At 48.3% G+C, this 23,361-nt stretch overlaps 1 protein-coding gene across 1 annotated transcript in view; it reads right to left on the bottom strand.

Moving 5' to 3' along the window:
- The window catches only part of DHRSX (dehydrogenase/reductase X-linked), a gene marked incomplete at its 5' end in the record, with an annotated part of 106,075 nt that overhangs the window by 79,898 nt on the left and 2,816 nt on the right, over positions 1 to 23,361 (bottom strand). Inside the window, one exon of the mRNA XM_040460150.1 lies at positions 20,004 to 20,072. Coding sequence (XP_040316084.1) covers positions 20,004 to 20,072 — 69 coding nt within the window. The remainder of the gene's footprint in view (positions 1 to 20,003; positions 20,073 to 23,361) is intronic.

Below are 23,361 nucleotides of genomic sequence, written 5' to 3'. Positions count from 1 at the left end.
CCTTCAAATACACGCCTCTCTGGTCTTGCTCTCTACTTGGGAGCGGACCCCGGAAAATCTCTCTGCCCATCTGCTCTCCCTCCCTGCTGCCTAGACCTGTTCAAGGAAGATGCAGTCCCTGCCCAGCCTGTGAGGCAGGTCCCGGGAAGGCATCACGGGACTGACCCTCGGGGAGAGCACAATACAGTCTCGGATGGAGACAACCCAGTCTCAGGGTTGGCACGTTGCAAAAATCCTCCCTTTCTGTCTGTCCGTATTGCCTGAGGACCCTCCAGCGGCGGCCCCGTTTACCGCACACCGAATGCAGCAGTGACCATGGCAGGTGTTCCTGGCCACAAGCGTTTCATGCAGGCAACAGACAGAGAAGGGGCAGCCATCAGTTGAGTGAAATAGATCATGTGTTAGGAGGTCTAAGTGCTAAGGGGCTGGGATGGGACGAACTACATCCTCTCCCTCCAAATAGATTATCTTCTAGTGTGAAACTCCCAGGACATCCGAACGGAGCCTTATTTGGAACTAAGGTCAGCGCTGATGGGAGTAGGAAGATGGGGTCATCTTGGAATAGGACGATCGTGCAGGTAGTATGACGGGTGTCCGTATGACAGGATGTGTATACTGGAAATTCTTTTTGTTTTAATTTTTATAATGTTAATTTATTTTGCGAGAGACACAGAGTGCAAGTGAAGGAGGGGCAGAGAGAGACAGAGAGAATTCAAAGCAGGCTCTGAGTTGTCAGCACAGAGCCCGCCATGGGGCTCGAACTCACAAGTCGTGAGATCATGACCTGGGCTGAGATCAGAAGTCAGATGCTTAACTGACTGAGCCGCCCGGGAGTCCCTATACTTGAAATTCTTTTTTTTTTTTTTTTAATTTTTTTTTTCAACGTTTATTTATTTTTGGGACAGAGAGAGACAGAGCATGAACGGGGGAGGGGCAGAGAGAGAGGGAGACACAGAATCGGAAACAGGCTCCAGGCTCTGAGCCATCAGCCCAGAGCCTGACGCGGGGCTCGAACTCACGGACCGTGAGATCGTGACCTGGCTGAAGTCGGACGCCTAACCGACTGCGCCACCCAGGTGCCCCTACTTGAAATTCTTAAAATGCCATGTTAGCACGGGTAAAGATACTGCACCCTGCAACTCGCCTATGTTCCCTGGTCGGGGGATACATCCTGTTTACCTTCCGTAGGAACAGGATTCTAGATGCTCCCCTCCCCCAGCTTCCCGTGCCTTAGCGCAAATGCCAGAAGGAGGGTGGGACCATGTCCAGGGACCTACCATTGGGAGGTTATAATGTAACACAAGTTGGAGTCTCCAGGTGCAATTGAAGTCCCTAATCAGTTGACTCTGAGTTATCTGGGGTGGTCTTCCCCCGCTCAGGTAAACCCACAGAGACCAGAATTAGCAGCAGAGGGTCCCCTGACGGCCAGAGAGAAGCAAACAGCACACGTGCGAATGGACTGGGACAGAGACACATGGCAAAAACCCAATGGCATTTCCCAGCACCTGTCATTAGTGATTTCTAACAACGATTCAATACATACAATGGTCTTACGTGTTGCTGTATCACCTGGAAATGCCTTTACAGGTCTTTCTATCTATTTTTTTTTTCATCAAACAATACACGTGATGAATGATATAAATGTCTTGGGCTGCTTGGGCTGTGGTAACAAATTAACAGAGACTGGGAGGCTTATAAACAACAAATATGTATTTCTCCACACTGCTGGAGGCTGCAAGGCTGAGAGGTCTGGGGTCCTCTTGTCACAAGGACATCAATCCCATCACAGGGTTCCCACCCTCAGGAAAAGATCCAACCCTAGTTACTTCCCAAAGTCACCACTTCCTGATTACAACCCATTGTAGGGTAGGGTTTCCATCAATGAATTTTGGGGGAAGAGTGCAAACATTCAGTCCAGAACAGGTATCTACTCATGTTGACCCAACTTCTAACCAAATGAGAGTCTACAAACTATATGATGACAGAAGTGAGAAGGCATGAACACAACAGTCAAACTGCCCAGTTCACAAAGTCACGTCTACAGAGAGAAGAAGTCTTGCAGTGGTGAATGACCCAGCTTGCAAAATACTAACTCACATTGATCTTGAAATCACCTCATGTGGTTTCGCACGGAGGTAGCTGTAGATTACGAGGCGGCAATGAGAGGCTAGCAGGGAATTCAGTGCAGGGGTGACCGATTCATCCCCAGTTGCCAATGTTAGAATGTCAAGGGTTTTAAAACGTCCAGGACTGCATCACACACTTGTCAGAAGTTAACACAGAAAACAAGCCATTCTACTATCAATCTAAGGAACGAATCCAATTCATTCCTGGATGTGGGATCCTGGTTTTTATTTTCAAGCCCAGATGCCAGGTAGGGAGCTCGAAGCACACGTTGTACCTATTTTCTGAATAATTTTAAATCTTTCAAGTCATGGAACCAAATGGTGAGTGGAAACATTGCAAGAAAACATGCCAGGTTTGAAGAACACAGTCCAACTCTGAGGAGTTGGTGAATGACGGCTTCACTTGTGATTATTTTACTTAAGGAAGTAAAAACAGGACGTGATGATGTTAAACATTCACAGGTGTGGGGGAGGGGAGGGAGAGGACCCCCGCCCCAGATTTCCTATGAGAATGCACCCAAATTCAAGGTCTTCATGCTTGCACTGTCCCGATGGTAATTCCGGCTCTCGCTCGAGTTATCAAAACAGTGAACCTCACCCAACACTGAAAAACTATTTGAATGAGTTTATTAAAGAAAGTGGTTTCTACTCACAGGATGCCAATCCAAGTCCTAACTTTTAGTCACAGAGAACATAAAGTGACCCCATAAGGCACCCTGCATTCAATAAACCCTACATGGGCCCGAACTATTCTCACCCTTACATGTTGGCTCAGAAAATCCCAACTGAAATCACCACCTTCTTCCTTAAACTTTTCTGGACAAATCTGGCAAAGCTAAGTATTCTGAATTATTTCACATATAGTTTTATAATAAAAAATAAACAGAATGGGGCACTTGGGTGGCTTAGTCGGTTGAGCATCCAACTTCAGCTCAGGTCATGATCTTGCGGTTTGTGAGTTCAAGCCCCGCGTCAGGCTCTTTGCCGACAGCTCGGAGCCGGGAACCTGCTTCGAATTCTGTGTCTCCCTTTCTATCTGCCCCTCCCCTGCTCGTGCTCTGTCTCTCTGTCTCTCAATAATAAAAAATAAACGTTAAAATTTTTTTTAAATAAACACAAAAATGTCTCTGTATGTGTAAGTATCTGTCTACAAATAAACAGATAGGAATCTATTTATTTTGCAAATATTGTATATAGTTTATATATTTATATTTAATATGTATCTATTTATACCATCAAGAGATAAATATAAATAAATAGATATGAACAGATAGATACATACACAAGGCGCACATACTCAGACACACACACTTTTGGCTTTTTTTTTTTTTAAGTAGGCTCTATGCCCAATGTGGGGCTTGAACTCATGACCCAGACGTCCAGAGTCAAACGTGTCTCTGACTGAGCCAGCCAGGCACCCTCCCACCTCCCACACACACACATTTCCAAGGTTCTCCTTAACAAATAGCTAAAAACAGAATGCATTCACAAGGAATGAAAATTAAGTCTGCCATTAAAAATAAATGATCGAAATCATCTGAATATGTCAGATTATTGCTTGAGGTAGACACAGGGAGTGGCAAAGAAGTAAATTCCTGTAAACCCAAGAAACGCTTTCCCTCCTTGATTAAAGTACGTGAGCAATGTTCCTTCCTTTGCTTATACAGAGACATTGACTGTCTTTCATGCAACATTTTGTTGAGGCTAAATCAGCCACAGGAGTCAATGGCTTATGTAATTCGGGCAGGACCCACCCTCCCATGTCTTCACCTGATCCCTTTTCCATCTTCTCTTGTGTGGTGGCTGCAATGGTGGCCGACCAGAAGACATTCCCACCCAGGACCTCACAATATGGCCTTATCTGAACAAAAGGTCTTTGCAGATGTGAATATGTTAAGGATCTGGAAATGAGACCATCCTGGATTGTGGTGACCTCAAATTCAATGACAGGTGTCCTTAGAAGAGACATAAAAGGAGACACAGACAAGGAGGAGAAGCCACTTGAAGATGGACACAGAGACAAGAGGGAAGAGGCAGGAAGGACCCTCCCCTGGGGACTCGGGAGGGAGCACAGCCTTGCCCCTCCTGGTCTCAGTGGTCCTGCCCCCCAGGATGTCAATGTTCCTGTCCCTCCTGGATCTCAGTGGACCTGACACTCCTGGATCTCAGAGGTCCTGCGCCTCCTGGACCTCAGCAGCCCTGCCCTGCCTGAATTTCAGTGGCCCTGCCCTGCCTGGATCTCAGGGGCCCTGCCCCTCCTGGATCTCAGGGGCCCTGCCCTGCCTGCATATCAGACCTCTGACCTCCAGAAGTGGGGAAGGATCAATTCCTTCTGTTGTAAGCTGCCCAATTTGCACTGATTCATTCCAACAGCCCCAGGACACTGATGCATCTTGTAAGAATGAGCTGTGATGACACATTTCTGAGAGTTACCTGGTGATTTCCACGAAAGGGGAATTATACACCGCACTAGATACAACGTGTGTTTTGTTTTGAAATGCATTACTTGTTTTGGCTCCCATGTAGCTATTAAGCACAAAGATGTGAGCAAAGAAGGATTAATCCAAAGTGAAAGCTAAGTGCAAGGGGTACCTCGGGGCTCAGTCGGTTGAGTGTCGGACTGTGGGTCAGCTCATGGTCTCACGGTTCATGGGTTCAACCCCTGCATCAGGCTCTGCGCTGACAGCTCGGAGCCTGGAGCTTGCTTTGGATTCTGTGTCTCCCTCTCTCTCTGCCCTCCCCCACTCACACTCTGTCTCTGTCTCTCTCTCAAAACTTAATAAATGCAAAAAAAATTTTTAAGAAAACCACGAAACAAAGGGAAGCACGAGAAGGATGTCTGGATACCAGCCATGAGATGCTGCACGCACGTGTCCTCCATTGTCGGTCACCTACGGGAGACCGTTACAAACGTGATTTGTCAGCTGGGTGAGAGTGAGCTCTGGAAAAGCAGTTTTATGTATGTCTCCTCTTGAAGCCCCTTTGGTTCCGAGCAGCTGATCTCCAGCCTTGGCCGAGACTTCAGGCCCGCCCCAGACGCAGAAAGCCATGGCGGGCAGAGCATTGAATAAAGCACGTACGTCCGCATGAAGCCACAGAGGGAGGAGACATCTGCAGACGTCCACGGGTATATCTTCCCAGGTCCCTGGGAAGGAGCCACAGCCAAAAGCAAGCCAGGAAGATGTCTGGCATGATGGGAATTCTCCTGGGAGGTGCGTGAATTAATTCTGGACACGGGAAATTGGAGTGTCGGCAGGTGGCTGGAGTGTGGTGCTTTCCCCAAGCTGCGTTGCCTACACTGGGAAGCTGGGGAAGAGTCAGCTCGACGGGGAAGCATTCTCTCTGTGTCAACCACGGCTCGTATGGCCGAGAGCATCGCCATCACCTGCAGAGGGCGGGATGCTTGGAGAGGTCCTATGGGCTGCCCTAGACGCGTGTGGCTTAAGGAAAATGTTTAGGAACACAACCTCCCCTCCTCGGAGAAGGGATCTCGGATGCCCCTCCAGCACAGCCCTTGTTTGCCTGAGCGAGGAGGCAGGATCACGTGTCAGTCCGCTCGGCGTGAAGGCTGGCGTCAGCTGTGCAAGGCGGGCGAGGAGGCGGGGACCCCCGGCCAGCTCCCCCAGGACGAGAACTTTGCAGTGACAGGGGCTCAGATGGCTGGGCCACAGGACCGTGTACAGACACTCGCCTACAGCGGAGATGTTTCCAACCAAGAGTGGACCTCACCAATTATCCAGGGAAGTGTGTTCATCATTAGCCTTTGGTGGCATTACAGTGGCCCCATCCCAAACCAGAAAATCAGCTGGGAGATAAACGCACTGAAAATGTGCTTCAACGCTGTAGGAAACACTTCCCACGGGGTAGTAGGAAGCATTCAGATTTCAATAAAAAAGGACTCCAAAAAAAAAAAAAAGGCGGGCGGGGAGGGAGGAAGCAATCACCCGCCTTGAATCCCGTTACAACCTTCCGAGTGGTCCTTCCCTGGCCAGAATGAAGAGAAAATCGATTCTCTTTACTCACATTTCCTTGGAAGCGTGCTGCCTCTCTCCGTGCCTGTGTCCACAGGCGAGAGTGAAATGGGACCCAACTTATTTCCCCGAGGAAGGGCTTTAAAAGTAAGTGTTCTGTCAGGTGCCAGGTGCAGCCACAAGAACCGAGAAGGAAGGTTCCATTGAAGTTCTACCGTAAGAAACGTGCAAACTTGGAAATGATTGAGTAGCTTTTCGTGTTCTGTTGCCCGGAGAGACTGTAGTTGAAGCAATGCAGAGCGTATCCAGCTACCATGGAGACCGTGAGTATGGCTGATGAATGCTCTACGCAGAAGCGAGGCCGTGAAGTGATAAAGGCAAGAGTAAACGCAACTTCTTACCGGAAACTTCCACCGCGAGTGACAAAGGTATCGGTGAACACGAATATGAACATGAATGAATTCAATTCTGGGAGCGTCAGGGTTTGGAAAGACTGTGCTCTCGGCTTGAGTCAAAGCTGCAAGCTTTCAGCTCAGGGGAAAAGACTTAGAAATTAAGGAAACAGAGTGCCCAAGGTCAAACTGACAAGACGCATTAGCTTCTGCCGATATTCGTTCTGACAATCATCTTGAGTTAGATGTGATCCCAACACAGGGCACGGCGTGGAGCCACAGAATTAATGACGCTCTCCTGTGGCACAGCAGGAAGAGAATAGAGTCTCTGGGCACGAAGTCCCAAACCCTGTGATCGTACGTGATAATAACCGAGGTAGATAAGAGAGTGAGAATCAATACCATCACCATCATCGCCCGCAAGATGTTCCCTGATGCAGCGCAATGGGTGAGGTCGGTGATAAGGGAGGGGTTACAGGAGCAGGGAGGGAAGGCACCTGAGGGCAGGACCCAGGTCTTGTGTGGAAGCTGAGAACTCTAGGCTGGGTAGGGTGGGGATGGTCCCGAGCAGGAGACAAACAAGCAAGAAGCGAGAACAACACGGGCAAGTGTGGAGCGACAGAAGGGAGGCAGGAAACCTCGTCCGCCCACATCTAAGCAGGTAACGTGGCGGCACAACTCTGGAGTCCAGACCGGGGAGAACCTGGATGTGGGAGGCCAGCCAGGAGGCTGTGTGATGGACCAGGACAGGTGTGACCCAGGGTAGCATCACGGCACCAAGACAAAGGATGGAGGTCTTTGAGAGATGTTCACGAGGTGGATGCAAAGCGTTCCGTTACTGATTGAAGATGGAAAGGTGGACGAGACCATCAGGGAAACCCCAGGGTCTCAGCCAGAAGGTGATGCAACACGGACCAAAACAGGCAGGAGGAAGGTGTCCAGTTCAGGGGCAGAGAGCTCTAGGGGGCAGGGCTTTTGGAGACAAACAGGTCACCGAGAGCTGGCACCATGATCATGGACGCGATGGCCAGGGGCAGGTGTGTTTCTCGTGGGAGGTGCGGGGATCAGGCGCGGAGGGATGAGGCGTAACGGGCCAGTCAAGAAAGGAGAGGCTGCGGACGAGCGAAGCAGGTAGTAGATGGAAAATCAGAGGCGACAGCATCGCAGCAGGTGATGCAACCAAATCTTTTAAGACGGCTGCTTGGAGAACATAGCGTTGGAGTGTTTATTGTAGTTCTATTAGCTCAGGTAAGTAGGTATTACGGCATTAATTCACCTCTGCGGCTGGAATGCAAATTCCACGTGGGCAAGAACCCAAACGCCATCTGATGCTACGAAGACACTCTTTGCCGGGCAATGCCTCCACGGTGCCACGGTTTATCGAGGCTCTGAGACAATTGCCCAGAAGGGCAAGAACGTGGCATGTGACCCAAATCCTTCCCCGGCAACCGCAGCAGAGAGATAGGACGAATGGATCAGAGACACCCTTCCTCCTGGATCACTCGCCTCTCATCTACTCCAGCAGGCGGAACCAATCAACCAGCCACAGGGTTGCCCAGAAATCCACCTATGGTCCAGCCAATCCATGCTCCAGGTGTAGACCAACCACCGTCTGCCTCCCAGGTGCTGTGCTCAAATTAATGTCTTTAGAGGTTTACTCACTAAGGGATACGGGATTATCCAGGGTGCTTTACCAATGCATCAAGGCGCATTCTTCCACTTGGAAGTCTACTCAGTAGTTAACGTTAAACTACACACTCTATCTCTACGTTGGTCAGTAGGGTTGCTCTGTGACTTGCCTTCGGGAATGCAGTTCCCTTGCCCTTTGGGGAAGAAAACACAGAGTTTCTTCTATTTAACACTTGGAGTAACCCTGGTGGGTCTGGTCCCTTGGAATGGCATAAACCAAGGGCTGGCAGACTTTCGTCATTAGGGGCCAGGGAGTAACGAGGCTTCGTGGGCTGAACGCTTCAGCTCTGGTCCTAGAACGGACAGCCACAGACAACCAGTGAATGAACGGGTGCAGCCCGTGTGTCGATAAAACTTTATTGGTATAAACAGGTGGAGGGCCAGCTTTAGCTCGGGATGGTGGCCTGCAGTCCTTGGTCTACACCATCTTGGAGGCTTAGGGAAACTACAAAGGAAATCCATCCCAAGCAAGAGGCTTTTTGGTGGAGAGCTGACATTTGCTATTTCAACACATTGCTAATCTGTTTGTGATTTCTATTTCTATCTGCATCAACTTGGGAAAATTCCATTTTTTTCTTTTTCTTTCTTTTTTCTTTTCTTTTTTTCTTTTTTTTTGGAATGAGACATCCTTTTCTAACTGGTAATCAAAGATATTAGCCCAGAGTCAAGAATAAATTACTCTTCGCCCAAATTTAAATCACATTTTATTAGATGTTATTTCCTCTTTCTTGTTCCAAGCCCTACTTAATTTATTTTTGCTTGTCTTGTAGGGCAGAGGATTCATAATTGGTCGGTGAATTATTACTCTCATTTTTTAAGGAAATGATTATTAACTTTGTTTGTGGCTTCTCTCTTCCCACCGATGATTTATTTCTACATAAACACTTCCATTTCCCTAATCCCTAATTTGTACTTCAGTTCCTGGGTGCCCAGACACATTTTCACCGTCTGCCTGACCCCCTCTACCCCCGCCCACCACCATTTCTTTCTCGTTCGACAACTTAGAGCTGTATAAATTATCTTCATATGCTTGGCTATATTCCTTAGATGGTGGCACAGAATAGAAATGGAATAGATCCCATTTTTATTGTTTATAAAATATTGTCTCACTGGCTGTGAGTTTCTCTGTGTATGTGCTTTACAAGGCCAGCTTGCAAAAATTAACGTGTGTTTGGGTATATGGAACTTTGTATTTTTTAATTATTAAAAGTAAATATGTGGGGGTGAGGTGGGTCCCCCAAATCTGAGAACTCATCCAGACCAGAGATGTGCAAAGCGTCCAGTGTTGAGTTGGGGGAAGGATGAATTCCTAGAAAAGAATCAGCCAGGGAAAGCAGTTGCCTGCTGTGGACCCCCATTCACCACTGGAGGAAGGGAAGGAACCCTATGGGACGACCAAAACCTGAAACTCGTTACCGGCCAGGGCAGAGAGAGCACAGGTGCCTGGCTCCCTCCTGAGGAAGCCCCAGGTTTCTGACAGCAATAGGTCTTGGTCTATAGAGGTGAGCGAGTCCTATGGGTGAGTCCCCACAGGGACACCATATACGTGCAATCACACAGGACTGTCATTCCATGTCTGGCTCAAGTCACTGACCACCATGTCCCCGAGGTTCGAGTATGTTGTAGCAGGTGCAACACATCCTTACTTTTCAAGGCCGAGTCATATTGTATCGTGTGAATGGAACACATTCTGTGTTTCCATCCATCCATCAATGATGTCCTCTTGGGGGGCCATCAATCAGCCCAAAAAAGCATCCATAATGAGTGTTGTTGAAACAGTAACAAACGTTTCTTCTTCTTCGGCTTGGCTGCTTGAGAGAGCCGTATCCTGACTGCCTTCTGGCGTGGGGTCTGTGACACAGAAGTCACGTTGTGGACAGTGGGGGGCCCCTAACCCTAACCCTAACCCCTAACCCCTAACCCTAACCCTAAACCTAAACCTAAAACTCCAACCCTGACCCAAACCCAAGCCTAACTCAAATGCTAACCCAACCCTAACCCTAACCTCACCAGGACGTGCTTGGTGTGGCCATCAGAGGGCCCCCGCAGTCCACAAGGTGACTTCTGTGTCACAGTCACCACGCCAGAAGGCAGCCAGGATAAGGCTCTCTCAAGCAGCTGAGCCGAAAAAGCACCTTGTGACTGTTTCAACAACACTCATTATTTCTTATCTGTGAAATAGCTCATACAATAGTCACTGCGAAAAGCACGCGATAACCTTGTGGGAAATTAACTTGTAAAACAACCCCGTTCGGTGACATTGAGAGGTGTTCCTGACATGTACTATTGGCACAGAAGATGATACCAGATCAGGAAATCAGCTACCAGCCCCTTCTAACCATGACCCATGGGTACGGGCAGGAGAGAACAGCATGGCCTCACTCCAGACCCTAGTGAGGATGGATGGAGAAGAAAATACCTTCAAGTAAAGAAGGCATCCCGTAAAATAAAGGAGAAAAGCGTTTGCTCAATAATGACAGATAGGCTAATATCTGGAAATGATGTAACACACAACATGCGATCAAAATCCTTGCAGACATTCACCCGGCAGTGGGATCAGACTTTCACACTCAATATGCAGCACCAGAAACTGCGAAACTCTAACCTTACGAGTAAAAAAAAAAAAAAAATGATATTAAATGACAACGAACCTACCCAAACCCAACCGTAACCCTAACCCGTAACCTTAACCCTAAGCCAAAACGTAGCCCTAACACTAAACCTAAAACTCTAACATTAACACTAACCCTAATCCTAACAATAAGCCTAACCCTAACCCTAAAACCTAACCAGAACCCGAACCCAAACCCCCAATGTGAGCCGAACCGGCATTTGGACTCTGATTAGATACACACCGCGATGCGAACATGAGAAAAGCCATTAACACTAAGATCGATGCCCAATATCTGACTTCTGAATCACATTAACCTTGACGATAATGATGAACCTGAAAATGATCCTATAGCCTCAAGCTTCATCTTCACACTAACATGAGACACAGACCCGCCCTAAGCATCATCCTCAACCTGGACTAACATTAACTTGGACCCTGATCATAACCAATCCCTGACCTTATCCATTATTCAACCCTCACCCTAAACCAAAAACGAGTCTAAGCATAAACCAACCTCTCACCATCACCCTGAACCTATGCTCTACTCTGAGCATAACCCTAACTCCAAAACCCAATGCGAAACCTCATCCTACCCTTAAAGCTGCCCCTAACCCTAACCCTAACCCCTAACCGTACTCTGAGCATAACCCTGACACTAAGCCTGACTTCCACCATAACCCTAACCCTAACCCTATCCTCTAACCCTAATCCTAACCTGTAACCCTGACCCTAACCCTATACCCTACTCTGAGCATAACCGTGACAGTCACTCTACCCTTCACCATAACCCTAACCTGAAACACCTGTTCCTAAGACTGACCATACACCTAACCTTGACCTTAATGAAACCCTAACCATAACCCTAAAGCTAACCATAACCTTCACCATAAAACTGACCCCAACCCCAACCCTGACCCAACCCTGACTTCACCCTGACCCTGACCCAAAAACCACACCCGGACGCTGACCCCAGCTGTCCTTTGTGACATGAGAGCTGGATTTTGAACAAGGGAGGACATTGCACACGGGCACTCGTCGTCCTCAGCGTAAACCCCCCACCCCCAGCTCTGCACGGGGATGTGCTTCTTCGTGAGCATTCGGAGTCCTGCACGGAGGGCTGATAGTCCTTCATAAAAATATCGATGCAGCTCTAGAAAGCACAGAGCTTTGCAGACACGAAAGGATATGAAGGAACCATTAACGCTCATGAGTAAGCTGGTCTGTAAAAGCTGGGTCCTCTATGATCCCAGCTCTAGAACATTCTGGAGAAGGCGAAAGCATGCAGAAAGTAAGAAGTTCGGTGGTCACTGGGGGTTGGAGGAGGCGAGGGGTGAGTGGGTGGAGCACGGGATTTTTAGGGCAGTGAATCCACTCCGTAGGACACACAACAATGGGTCCATGCCACCGTAGATTTCTCCAAACCCACAGAATGCACAACAGCAAGACTGATCTCAATGCAAACCATGGACTTCCAGGAACAATACCGTGTCTGTACTCGCCCACTGACTCTAGCAGATGGGCCCTCTACGTGCAAGGTGTTAATAATCATCCAAACTATGGCGGCCGGTGGACGGCCCTTCTCTGCATTTAGTGCTCAATTTTCTATAAACCTTCAAACTCCACAATTAAAGTCTGATCATTTTTTTTTTATATAGTAAAACCAGAGATTCGAGGTGAGTTTCAGGTAAGAGGGCTTTTTGTGACTTGTTTCCCAAAAGGAAGTTTTTAAAATGCTTTCTGATCTTTCATCTTATAAGCAGATTAGGTATGGAATTTGCTCTGACTAGGAAGGGTCAGTCTGTAAGATGAGATTCCTACACACAGGTGCACCCCTGGAAAACTGGAGACGGGAAGCCAGCTATAAGACGGCACATTTAGGAAATCCTTGCCATCCTGGGCAACCACATCAACCCTCTCATTGTCTCTCCAGCATGGACGGGTGAAAACACGTCGTCAGTTCATACTTGGCACACTCAAAGGACGAGTCAGGGCAGGTGTGTGACAGGCAAAGGCCACGCCTGGGATGGCGATGAGGTAAGTGACCGAGGGACAGGTATGCCAAGCACGTCAACCCCAGGGGAAACCTTCCCTGTCCACGCCCGGGCTTATCGGCAGGTTCTGGGCTGGGGAGCGATGACACATATGTTAGGGAAGCAGGAAAATGCTGAAGCAGCCCCAAGACCCAGCTGCCCAGTCCGTGTAGGTGAGCTCCACATAAGAAGGCTACTCAGGGCACGCGGAGACGGGCAGCCCAATAACCCGGGCGGAGAGGCATCCCTACCTCGGGCTCCCACAGCAAGCTGCTGCAAAGACCCCATGTCACTGGGCACATTCCGCCCTCTTCCAACGTGGCTCCGCCGAGTGGCCAATCATCACCCAGATGAGCAGTTCCGTAGGAAAACACACGGAATGTGAAAAAGCGCGCAAAGATACAAGGCCGTCAAGCATGAACGGTAACGAAAACTTCTAAAAAGATGCGTTGATAAGAAGTTAGGCAAAGGGTTTGGAGCGTCTCCACAATGGAAGGGTAGATGGCCACAAAAATAAGCACTTCTATTTGTTAACAGAGAAAGATGTCCAACAGGATAAAACGGGGGACAGCAAGACGCTAGGCAGAAGGGAAAGGGAAAACCCAACGCCGTGCGGGTCGATGATACATACACAGAACCCAACGGCAGCTGGCTCACGCTTCCTCCTGGGGTGACGTTCCGGATTTGAAGGATCCGAGCCCTCGTCGTGAGCTGTGCGGACCCCCTAGAGCCCTCCCCAGCTCTTGGGGCACTTTCAGGGCTCTTGGCGGGGGGGGGCGGGTGGTCTACCCTGCTGAGTTTCTCCAGACAGGAAGAGGGAAAGGGTGGTCACACCACTGTGTCTTTCTGGCCGTCATTTTGTCCCATTGACGGAAGCACGGAATGCTACCTTTGTCCTCACACACATGTGAAGCCACAGCACACACTCACCTACAAGCCAGGTGGGTACGTAACAGGTCTTCCAGGGGACAGAACAGATTACAGTACACAAACCAGCGTTCCTAGAAGACCCCGGCCGGTGGGCACTCAACGCAACTCCCATCTGCCAAGATGCTTCAGCTGTTTCTTTCTCTTCCTCCTCCCTGCCACTCTCCACCCCGCCCCATCTCCCCACCCCCAAGGATCTCACTTATTTCTGAGTCCATTCCTGGACGTCGAGTTCAAATCCCAACACCTCCACTTACTAAGTACGTGAAGGACAGCCACTACCCTAAACGCTTTACGGCCCCACTTTCCTCATTTGGAAAACGCATCTAGTGGTCATACTTACCTCAAAGGACAGGACACGTGAGTCAATACATATAACGAGCTTTTTACATTACTCGGTAGACAGCAAGCATCCAACACGATGTTGGCTGTTTCCCTCACTATGGAAATTGCCAACATAAAGCAGATTAATGTTTTCTTTTGTTCAGGCTCCTCACCTCTGTAGCTTAGTAGAGAATCGTCACAGATCCTGGTATGCCAAAGACAGTTCTCATTTATCCTTCCCACCTCCCCCCACTGCCCGCCCCGGGGGTACTTCTCAGGTTGCAAGGTGCACAGGTGCGGAGCTTACTCAGAAAGTCGTAGACAGACGAGCTGAGGACTCAAAGGGCAGAGTTTGGGGCTGTTAACGCAGCTGGAATCGACGGCACTGAAAGGCCACGGGGCGGGGGAGGGGGGGGTGGGCAGAGAATCAAAATGTGGGTAGAAACTCCCGCAGAACCCTCGGCTGAGTAATTAATTTCAAAGGCTCCAACTTGAGACATCAGGGAACTCGGAAGCAAACAACAGCTAGCAGGTTGAAAGATGAGGAGAGAAGTTTCAGCTGCTGCCTGGTGATGGGGAGACAAGATGACATTTAAGTCCTGCCAAGTTGGAAGGACTTAGTGAACACGTTGGACTCTCACCTGAAACCTGAGATGGTCCAGATCTTTGAAGAAAGGGCTGTGTCTCAAGATTAAGAGCTCCATCCAAGGCCCAAGGGCAACATTGAAATAGACTCATGATTAACGAGACCTTTAGTTGAGCTCCCACAAGATCTAGGTATCCTGCAAATCATATCATTGCTTGCTACAAATCTCAACATTCTTCAGAGGAAGATAACAGAATCCAAAATCCGTACTAGGGATCATTCACGGTGACTAATACACAATAAAAATCACTCACGTACAAAGAAACAAGAAAATGAGGGGCACCTAGGTGGCTCAGTCGGTTGAGCGTCTGACTTCAGCTCAGGTCATGATCTCCCAGTTTGTGAGTTCGAGCCCCGCATCGGGCTCTGTGCTGACAGCTCGAAGCCTGGAGCCTGCTTCGGATTCTGTGTCTCCCTCTCTCTCTGCCCCTCCCCTGCTCACGCTCTGTGTCTCTCTTTCTGTCTCTCTCTCAAAAATAAAATAAACATTAAAAAATTAAACAAAACAAAACAAAACAAAGAAACATGTAGTCACCTGCCATCAAGAGGGGGAAAATCAATAGAAACAGACCCAGAGATGAAACAGATGTTAGAAGTCTCAGAAGAGAACTTTAACTACTATGTATTAAGGAGCCCACAAGTGCAGACGGACATCAAGGATGAAGATACAAGAAACACCAGGGAAAATATGTAGACTAAAAACAACCAACTGGAAACCCAAAAGCTGAGAAATACAGTTTGTTTGGCTCAAATCACAAATCCAATCATGGGGGTAAGAGTATAACACACACGGCTGAGAAAACAATTTGGTGAACTTGAGGTAGGTCCATAGAAATCATCCAAACTGACGCACAGAGCAAAATTTTTGAAAGCTGGGGTAACACGAACTGTGCTCAATGATACAACGGCCAGACAGCGTGATGCGACCTAACGTATGTGTAATCGTAGACCCATAAGGACACGATGGAAAGAAGAAAGTTTTTTTGGGAAAAAAAATGGCTGAAAATTCTCTAAATTTTATCACAGCCAACTACACAGATAGAGAAAGCTTTTTAACCCCAAACAGGCTAAACACAGAGAGAAAAAGGGACCCACCTAGGCATATTCACAAACTTCTGAAAACAGAAAGTAAATGAAGAAGACAACAGAAAAGACTGGACAAGACACTTATATTCATGAAATATTGACAATGATTATAGCGGACTTCTCATCCCAAGTGACAAAGGTCTGTGTCAGAACACCTTTAACATCCTGGGGGCATCGCAGGATGTTTTCAACATGGAATGCTGCATCCACCGAAAATAGCTTTCGAAACACGCAGGCCAAGTGGCGAGACTTTCCGACACAGGAAAGGTACGGAAGTTTGTGATGAGCAGAACACGTGGTTAATGGTCTCTCTGGAGACAGCGCCACGTGGGTGCATGAGAAAAGCCTTTAAGATAAAACCTGAAAATACAGGAAATACAAATACTTATCTCCAAGGCACTCCAGCACCTTCCCGGGACTCTCCTGGAGGTAAGGCGTTACAGCATCTACAGGGCATCTGATGGACCTGTACCTCGCTAACACAATGGCTTCTGCCTACTGAAAACCACGCATCATGGAAATCATGTGGCTATTCCTTTTAGAGAACACTGCACGCTTTAAAAAATAAATAAATAAGGCCCTTTCTGACTATATTTTCTATATCCCCTAGAATCCACTTGATTTCCCCCAGAGGGAAAAACACAGAGGTAACATTTCTAGAATATTTTTTTTTTTTTGAAACGGTTTCATGTGGGTGATGTCCCATCACTGACCTTGGATGCACGGAGCATCTTGAGCTGTGTTCAAAGGAAGCATCTAAGATGTGTCCAAAGCAAACGTGGAAATTAAATGGCCAATGACACTGTGGGGAGTGAAAGTATCCCATAAATTACTGGTGGCAGACACAGAATGTGGCAGGCAAGGTGAGGAGGAAAATTCTTCCTTGCGGGATTTTTTAAAAAATCCTGCCGTTATTTATAGAGGCGCTAAGGCAATCAGGCAGACAATTGCCCTCTCTCATAGAACTCACCTTGCTAGTGGTTCAAAAGGTTAGAATTGATCGTTGCAAACTCCGGGAAATGAAGAGCCTTTAATGTAAGGAACAAGATGACAGCTATAATAGCCGATTAAATTTTCAGAACGTGCTGAGCGTCTCCTTCTGCGCCTTCGGGAAAGACACAGTGACCTTCTAAAGCCTTCTAATTACCCACAGGAAACCAGCAGTCTGTCTGTCTGCCTGGCTGTTGCTGGCTAGCTAGCATACGTGCTCCTTGACTAGCTCAGGACGCTAAATTAAAATTGAAAGGTAAAAAAAAAAAAAAAGGACTCTAGTTTGAAAAATTCATGACAATAAGGGCCATTTCATGGTATGTAGGGAAGACAGGTGGTCTTGAACGTACACCAGACCTAAATATACACGCAGAACATTGTTCAAACTACTCTTGGCGATACACGGGAGTGTCGGCCAGCCAACGCGCGTCAAGCACTTCACGCTATAGGTATTAGGTGTTGAGAACTCTACGCTATAAAGAAAAACCACACGTGGTGGGGAGAAAAACAAAACCCATGCAATCAACACTCAGTCAAGTTTTTTGCAATGGACCAAGCTCCAGAAGGATCCTTCCAGAAAATCAGAGAGTCTATGAGTAGAAGAAAAATGGTAGGTGTCTACTCGCCTCAAGATAGGTCTACGTTCAAGATATGAATCTCTCTTGGATGACAGAGTAGTAGATTCCTACCCAGAGACGCCATTTCCTGTTGCCGTAACGAATACCAAACTGATGTCATGGTATCTTTTGCTTCCATGACCACTTTAAGTATTTTATAGTGAGTTGGATGACCCAGGCGTTCACAAAGATGTATTGCCATCTCGCCGGGAAGTGGACCCAACTGACTTTTCCTGGCACAGGTGAAGCTTATAAGAAAAAACTGAGCGCTGTTTTCTCTTAAGGAAAGCAAACCGGATGTAATACCTAAGTATCCCGCGAATCCAACAGCTGGCCCCTCTTCCCACTAAACACAGAGAGAGATTTATGCTGGCAGAATGGCATTAGGAAAGGCGGAAACTGGTCAGGAAGACATTTCTGAAGAACACAAAGTAAAGCCTTTTAGGGAAAAGATCACAGACACTGTATCTCCAGTGGGATTACGCTGAAGGTTTAGGATTCCACCGCAGCTTGTGTGAGCCTACGGCGAATGTCCAAAACACAATTACGTTCTTGCAGTCTTTTTAAGAGGATTTAAATTATCTAATCCCACTTGGATTCACTGGGATGCCGTTATGACTTCCTGTTGTTTGCTTGTGTGGTGGTGTTGGGTTTTGTATTTTTATTTTTTGTCTTATTTCGTTTTATGCCATCTGATGTTATTCCATTTATTTGCTTTTTTTTGGTCACAGAGCAAGAGTATTTACTCCAAATGAGACAGCTTTGGTCAGCAGGGTATTACTCAAGAGCAATAAAGACATTGGCACCATGGCTACATGATGATCACGTATTGAAACTCTTGTCCCTGGAAAATCTCTTGGTGGAGAAATGAGCCCTATTATCTCAGTTCCTCAAAACAGTCATTAACTTATCCTTCCAAGAGCTCAGCTAGTTGAAGGTTGGGATGTGGATAGCCTCCCATATCAACACAAAGTAGGATCTCAACTGACCATGACTTCAAAAGCAGAAAGTATGGGAGAGTAAGGAGGATGAAGCATGCAACCAAGAACTTAGATTTTTCTTTTCCTAGATTAAGTCCAGACAAGGGGTGGAGGTATGCTGGAGAGAAACTAGGTATTGAGAAATCACTGTGCTCTGGACAGTAATCTGTGCAATGTTGTTAAGATGTGTGCTTGCTTGCTTGCTCAAAAAAAAAAAAAAAAATTGCCAGAGACACAATTACCCAATGCAGGAAGTCAAGGAAGAGCCATAAGCCATGAGTAAGTGTGGTTCCCACGGGCCTCATGCCAACTCGTGTTACTGGCAGTGTGTGGGCAAGAATTTCGCAGGCTCCAGTGGGTGCAGGCTGGTCTGGAGAGAAGTGTCTCCATCTGAGCTCAGTGCTGGAGAGCATCCTGAGCTAGACAGGGTGTTCTGTGATTGCAGGAAGACGGATGGATGGATGGATGGATGGATGGATGGATGGATGGGTGGATGAGTGAATGGATGTGTGGATGGATGGATGGATGGATAGGGGGTGGATGGGTGGATGGATGGATGGATGGATGCAAAATGGGTGGATGGATGGATGCATGGATGGATAGGGGGATGGATGGGGGATGGATGGATGGTACATCGTGGGTGGATGGCCACCCAGGGATAGGGAGCTGGGGCCAGCCACTGGCGGGAGCTGCTGGTGTACCTGCTGACCTACAGGGCAGGGAATGGCCCCGGGCTGCATGGACAGCATCTCTGGGGGCCTCTGAGACTGGATGCAGATCCAGCCAAAGTGAAAGTCTGTTCAAGGACTACCACCCAACTGCCCCCACATGGCCAAGCCCCAGCATCTTCCCCCTGACATGTTGGGAGGCCCTCCACTGACCGACTCCTTCCAAGGGTCCAGCTTCATATGTTATAAAACTCATATGGTGTTGCTTTCTTATCTGATTCAACACACACAAGATGAACGCATAAAGTGTGTGTGTGTGTGTTTCTGAGTGTGTGTGTGTCTGGCTCAGACCACTTTCCTCCACCGCCCACCCTACAGACACATTCAGTCATCGTGGAGACCACAAACACTATGAATCAGTTCCCACTTGGAGTACCCATCAGCTTTGAGGGCAGGGTTGTGCCTGCTCTCGGAAGTGACCGCACCATCCTGGGTGATTTGGAATCATTGCCTCGCCCATCCCAACACCCTGGGCGGCCTCCCCTCCAGCACAGAGGAGCTGACCAAGTGCTGTCCCCTGAACACTCTGGCTTTCCACATCCACACCCGAATCTCAACATACAGAAGACATGTGCAGAGAAGACGGACGCAGAATGACAACAAGGTCCCCAAGTCACAAGGATGCAACCGACCAGCATCTTCCAACGCGTCCGCAGGAGCTGCCTACACAGAGCAACGCGACCACGGGTGAAACGTTTGCTGTCCTTCGTCACTCTCCAGTGGCGACCGGAAATCCCCAAAGGAAACGCGCAGGAGGGAGAGACATCCCCCAGCCCCGAGTCACCTCCAACCCCCGCACCCCCAATCCCATGCCCGGGTCTGCAGCTCAGCCACAAACACCAACTCGGACCAAGGCAAAGAGCCGTTGGGCTACGAGAAGTACCTTTGTCATTCAACGTCTCCTCTTTTAGTCTCCGCACAACGTCTTGGGCTTTGCTGTTATTGTTTCCGGCTAAAAGGAAAAGAAAAGATATAAGCAGTGGGAAGGCTGTCCAGGTGCAACCGAGCACGAGATAATGTTGTCTTGAGACGCAAAACTCAGCCCTGGGGTGGGCTCTTTATGGCTTCTCTTCTTGCCCTGGTGCCGAATGGGCTTGTGGATCCCTTCCCGCCAAGTCAACCTACCAACTGAGGAAGCCTCTCCTTCACCCTGGACGGACAAGGTGCACGCGTTTGTTTGACATCTTCCTTAATGGTGATTACAGGGGCGTGGGGTGCCTGGTGGTTCAACGCATGCCGTCAGGGGTTGGGGGCAAGCCAAGAATCACGTAGGCATAGAAATGTTGACGGGAAGGACAGAGCAGAAATCAGAAATACAACTTTCTAAGAAACTTTTTTTTTTTTTTTTTGCCGGGGGGGGCGGGGGGTGGGCAGGGAGAGCCAGGGAGAGGAGCAGAGAGAGAGAGAGAGAGAGAGAGAGACAATCCCAAGCAGGCTCCGTGGTCAGTGCAGAGCCCAACTTGGCGGTCGAACTCATGAACTGCGAGATCTTGACCTAGAGCGGAAATCAAGAGTCAGACGCTCAACCGACTGAGCCACCCCAGCGGCCGTCCACTCATTGGTGGTGTGATCTGTAAAACTGATCATGGGATGTGCCCGCTACGTACGTGGGATTTCCCATTTCCTTATCGGTGACTCCGTGAAAACTCGGCAGGTGTGGTTTTCCCGAACGTGAGTGTAGAAGGGTTGCGGCACGTATTTTGTGTGTGAGGGGTGTCATGGCTGAAATACGGACAACACGGGGCCATGGCCAGCTCATCCGTGGGCCATGCCACTCTTAATCTCAGGGTTGTGAGTGCAAGTCCCCGGGGGAGCCTACTTAAAAAATAACTAAGGGGCGCCTGGGTGGCTCAGTCGGTTAAGTGTCTGACTTCAGCTCAGGTCATGATCTCACGGTTTGTGAGTTCGAGCCCCCCATCCGGCTCTGTGCTGACAGCTCGGAGCCTGGAGCCTGCTTCCGATTCTGTGACTCCCTCTCTCTCTGCCCCTCCCCTGCTCGTGCTCTGTCTCTCTCTCTCTGTCTCAAAAATAAATAAATGTTAAGAAAACTAAAAATAAATTAAAAATAAAAAACAAAACAATTTTTTTAATTACAGACTATGAAATTTGGGATTAAAATAGTGAATAAGGTTTCTTCACTGTCTTCCTAAGTAAATGTGCACTGACAGTTGCAGGCTGGGGTACTACTATTTTCTGGATGTCCCTAAGCACAGAGTCCTGCTATTAAGGGGTGCCTGATGGGGCTGCTGTTGTGGGGGAGATGCTCGGGAGACCCTGCCTGCCCACACACCAGCGCTCACAAGCAACTGGACCAGAGACAGATTTTCAGCTCCTTGGAGGGATGAGCTAACCCAGAAAGTCCCTGCAGGGGTGAGTCATGGGAGCGCTTCCACAGAAGGGGATTAGACCTGGCATCTGAGGAACACAGGTGTGGGCGTGAAGCTTCTAGAGCCTTTAGCATGGCCAGGTGGCCCGGGTCCAGCATGTCCCAAGGGAGGGGGCTAGCTCCTACCACCTTCTCACCCGGGTCCCACCCCTGCCGGCTGGGTGTGCTCCGGGCTAGAACCATCTTGAAAATCGCAATGAGAATAGATTACCAAGCCATCCTTTTCACAGGCATTTCTGTGTGCTGTTTGCACACATGCGTACGGGAGCTCACTTGTGAAATCCCATGAGATTGTTAAATATTAAACAGCCACCTGCTGCTGGGCCCAACCTTCTGGCATTCGCCATCTTGGCATTAAGGGGCGGTCCAGTGGAAGCTGGCAGGAAATGGGATAGAACCTCTACGTTCCCGAAAAAGACAGAAAGGGCCAGGGAAAGGAGGGCCGTCGACCAGCAGGGGGAACTGGTCATGACTGGTCGTGCGTCGCTTTCTCAGGCACGTTTTTGGTAAAGGTCTTTCCTACGTTTACTGAGCACACATCGCAAAACAGATAGAATTCGACCAGGATGCTACTGGGCACAGACACAGTGGGTCTGCCGTCTACAAGTCCTTCCTCTGGAGGGCTAAGTTTTCCACGTGCCACACGTCCCACAGACGTCCTACCCATAACGTCGACAAGGCACTGAGTCACTTCCCTCTCTTTGGACGGCATCCTATCCACCATATTTCGAGAGTCTACAAGACGCAATGTAACGTCCATCTGTTTGTGTGGGGTTTTTGTAAGATGTTGAGCCTAAATCAAGGTCAGCAGACTATGAGCCTAGGGCCAAATCTGAAGGTCCCCTTGTTGTAAAAAGGAAAAAAAAAAAAATAGTGGAACAACAGCTATGCCTGTAGCTTTAAATACTGGCAGTGACCACTTTGCTGTTATGAAGGCGGAACTGATCGGGGAGAAACACACCTACGGAAATATTTGTTATCTGGCCCATCACAGAAAGAATATTTACTGGCCCTTGGTCTCCGCCTTAGATGGCTGGTCATGAAGACTTAGGAACAAACATCTTCCACCAAAATAGTGTTCTGAAACAATAATAACTAAGATATTGTGAGCAGGGGAGAAACTAATTAATGGATGTACAGCAATATTAACGTGCTTGACTTAAACCCAAGTTCTGTTTTCAGTTTTTTAGCAAGTAATTGATTATTCTCTAAACATTAGCAGACGCAGGATTAGCAAATTTGAAATTTCTGAATATACACACGTCTTCTTTTTTACTTAATACGACATTTGTGTTAAAGTGTCCGATGACGGTATTTCATTAAGTGGCCTTGTATCCAACTGTCACACAAAATGACAAATTGCCACTCTTGGAATGCAGGCAATTACGCCCTGAAAGACTCGGGAAGCAGGGAAGATGCCACACTCGATGGGACTGACGGAGAGGGTCACACTGTGACCCATGGTGAAGGTGTAAACACAGACAACAGAAGCTCTGTGGAAAAGAGCACAGGTGGAGCTTACTCTGCTTTGCTCAAGAAAATGAGAACTTTGCTGCTGGCAGGGATGTTCCTGGTGCTCAGCAAACATCACCTAAATGAGGAGGTGATAACAATCAGGGTTCCAGTCCTTGCATGCATGGGTGCCACATGCTTGCTCACATGCTGTCACTGCATTGTGTCTGTGCTACATACTACTCACTCAACTAGAGTTCAGCATGAACTACACCAATGTGACCTCCCCATAAAGTAACCCAACTCCACCTCATCAGGACCCAACCCAAGGAAGGTCATCATGACATAACCCATACAGACTTCATCATGATATAAGTCAACTAAACCTCATCATGATATAACC

Source organism: Herpailurus yagouaroundi, unplaced genomic scaffold (assembly GCF_014898765.1).
Source record: "Herpailurus yagouaroundi ecotype Mexico unplaced genomic scaffold, PumYag 248, whole genome shotgun sequence".
NCBI lineage: Eukaryota > Metazoa > Chordata > Mammalia > Carnivora > Felidae > Herpailurus > Herpailurus yagouaroundi.
This window is presented reverse-complemented; position numbering and strand designations above follow the sequence as displayed.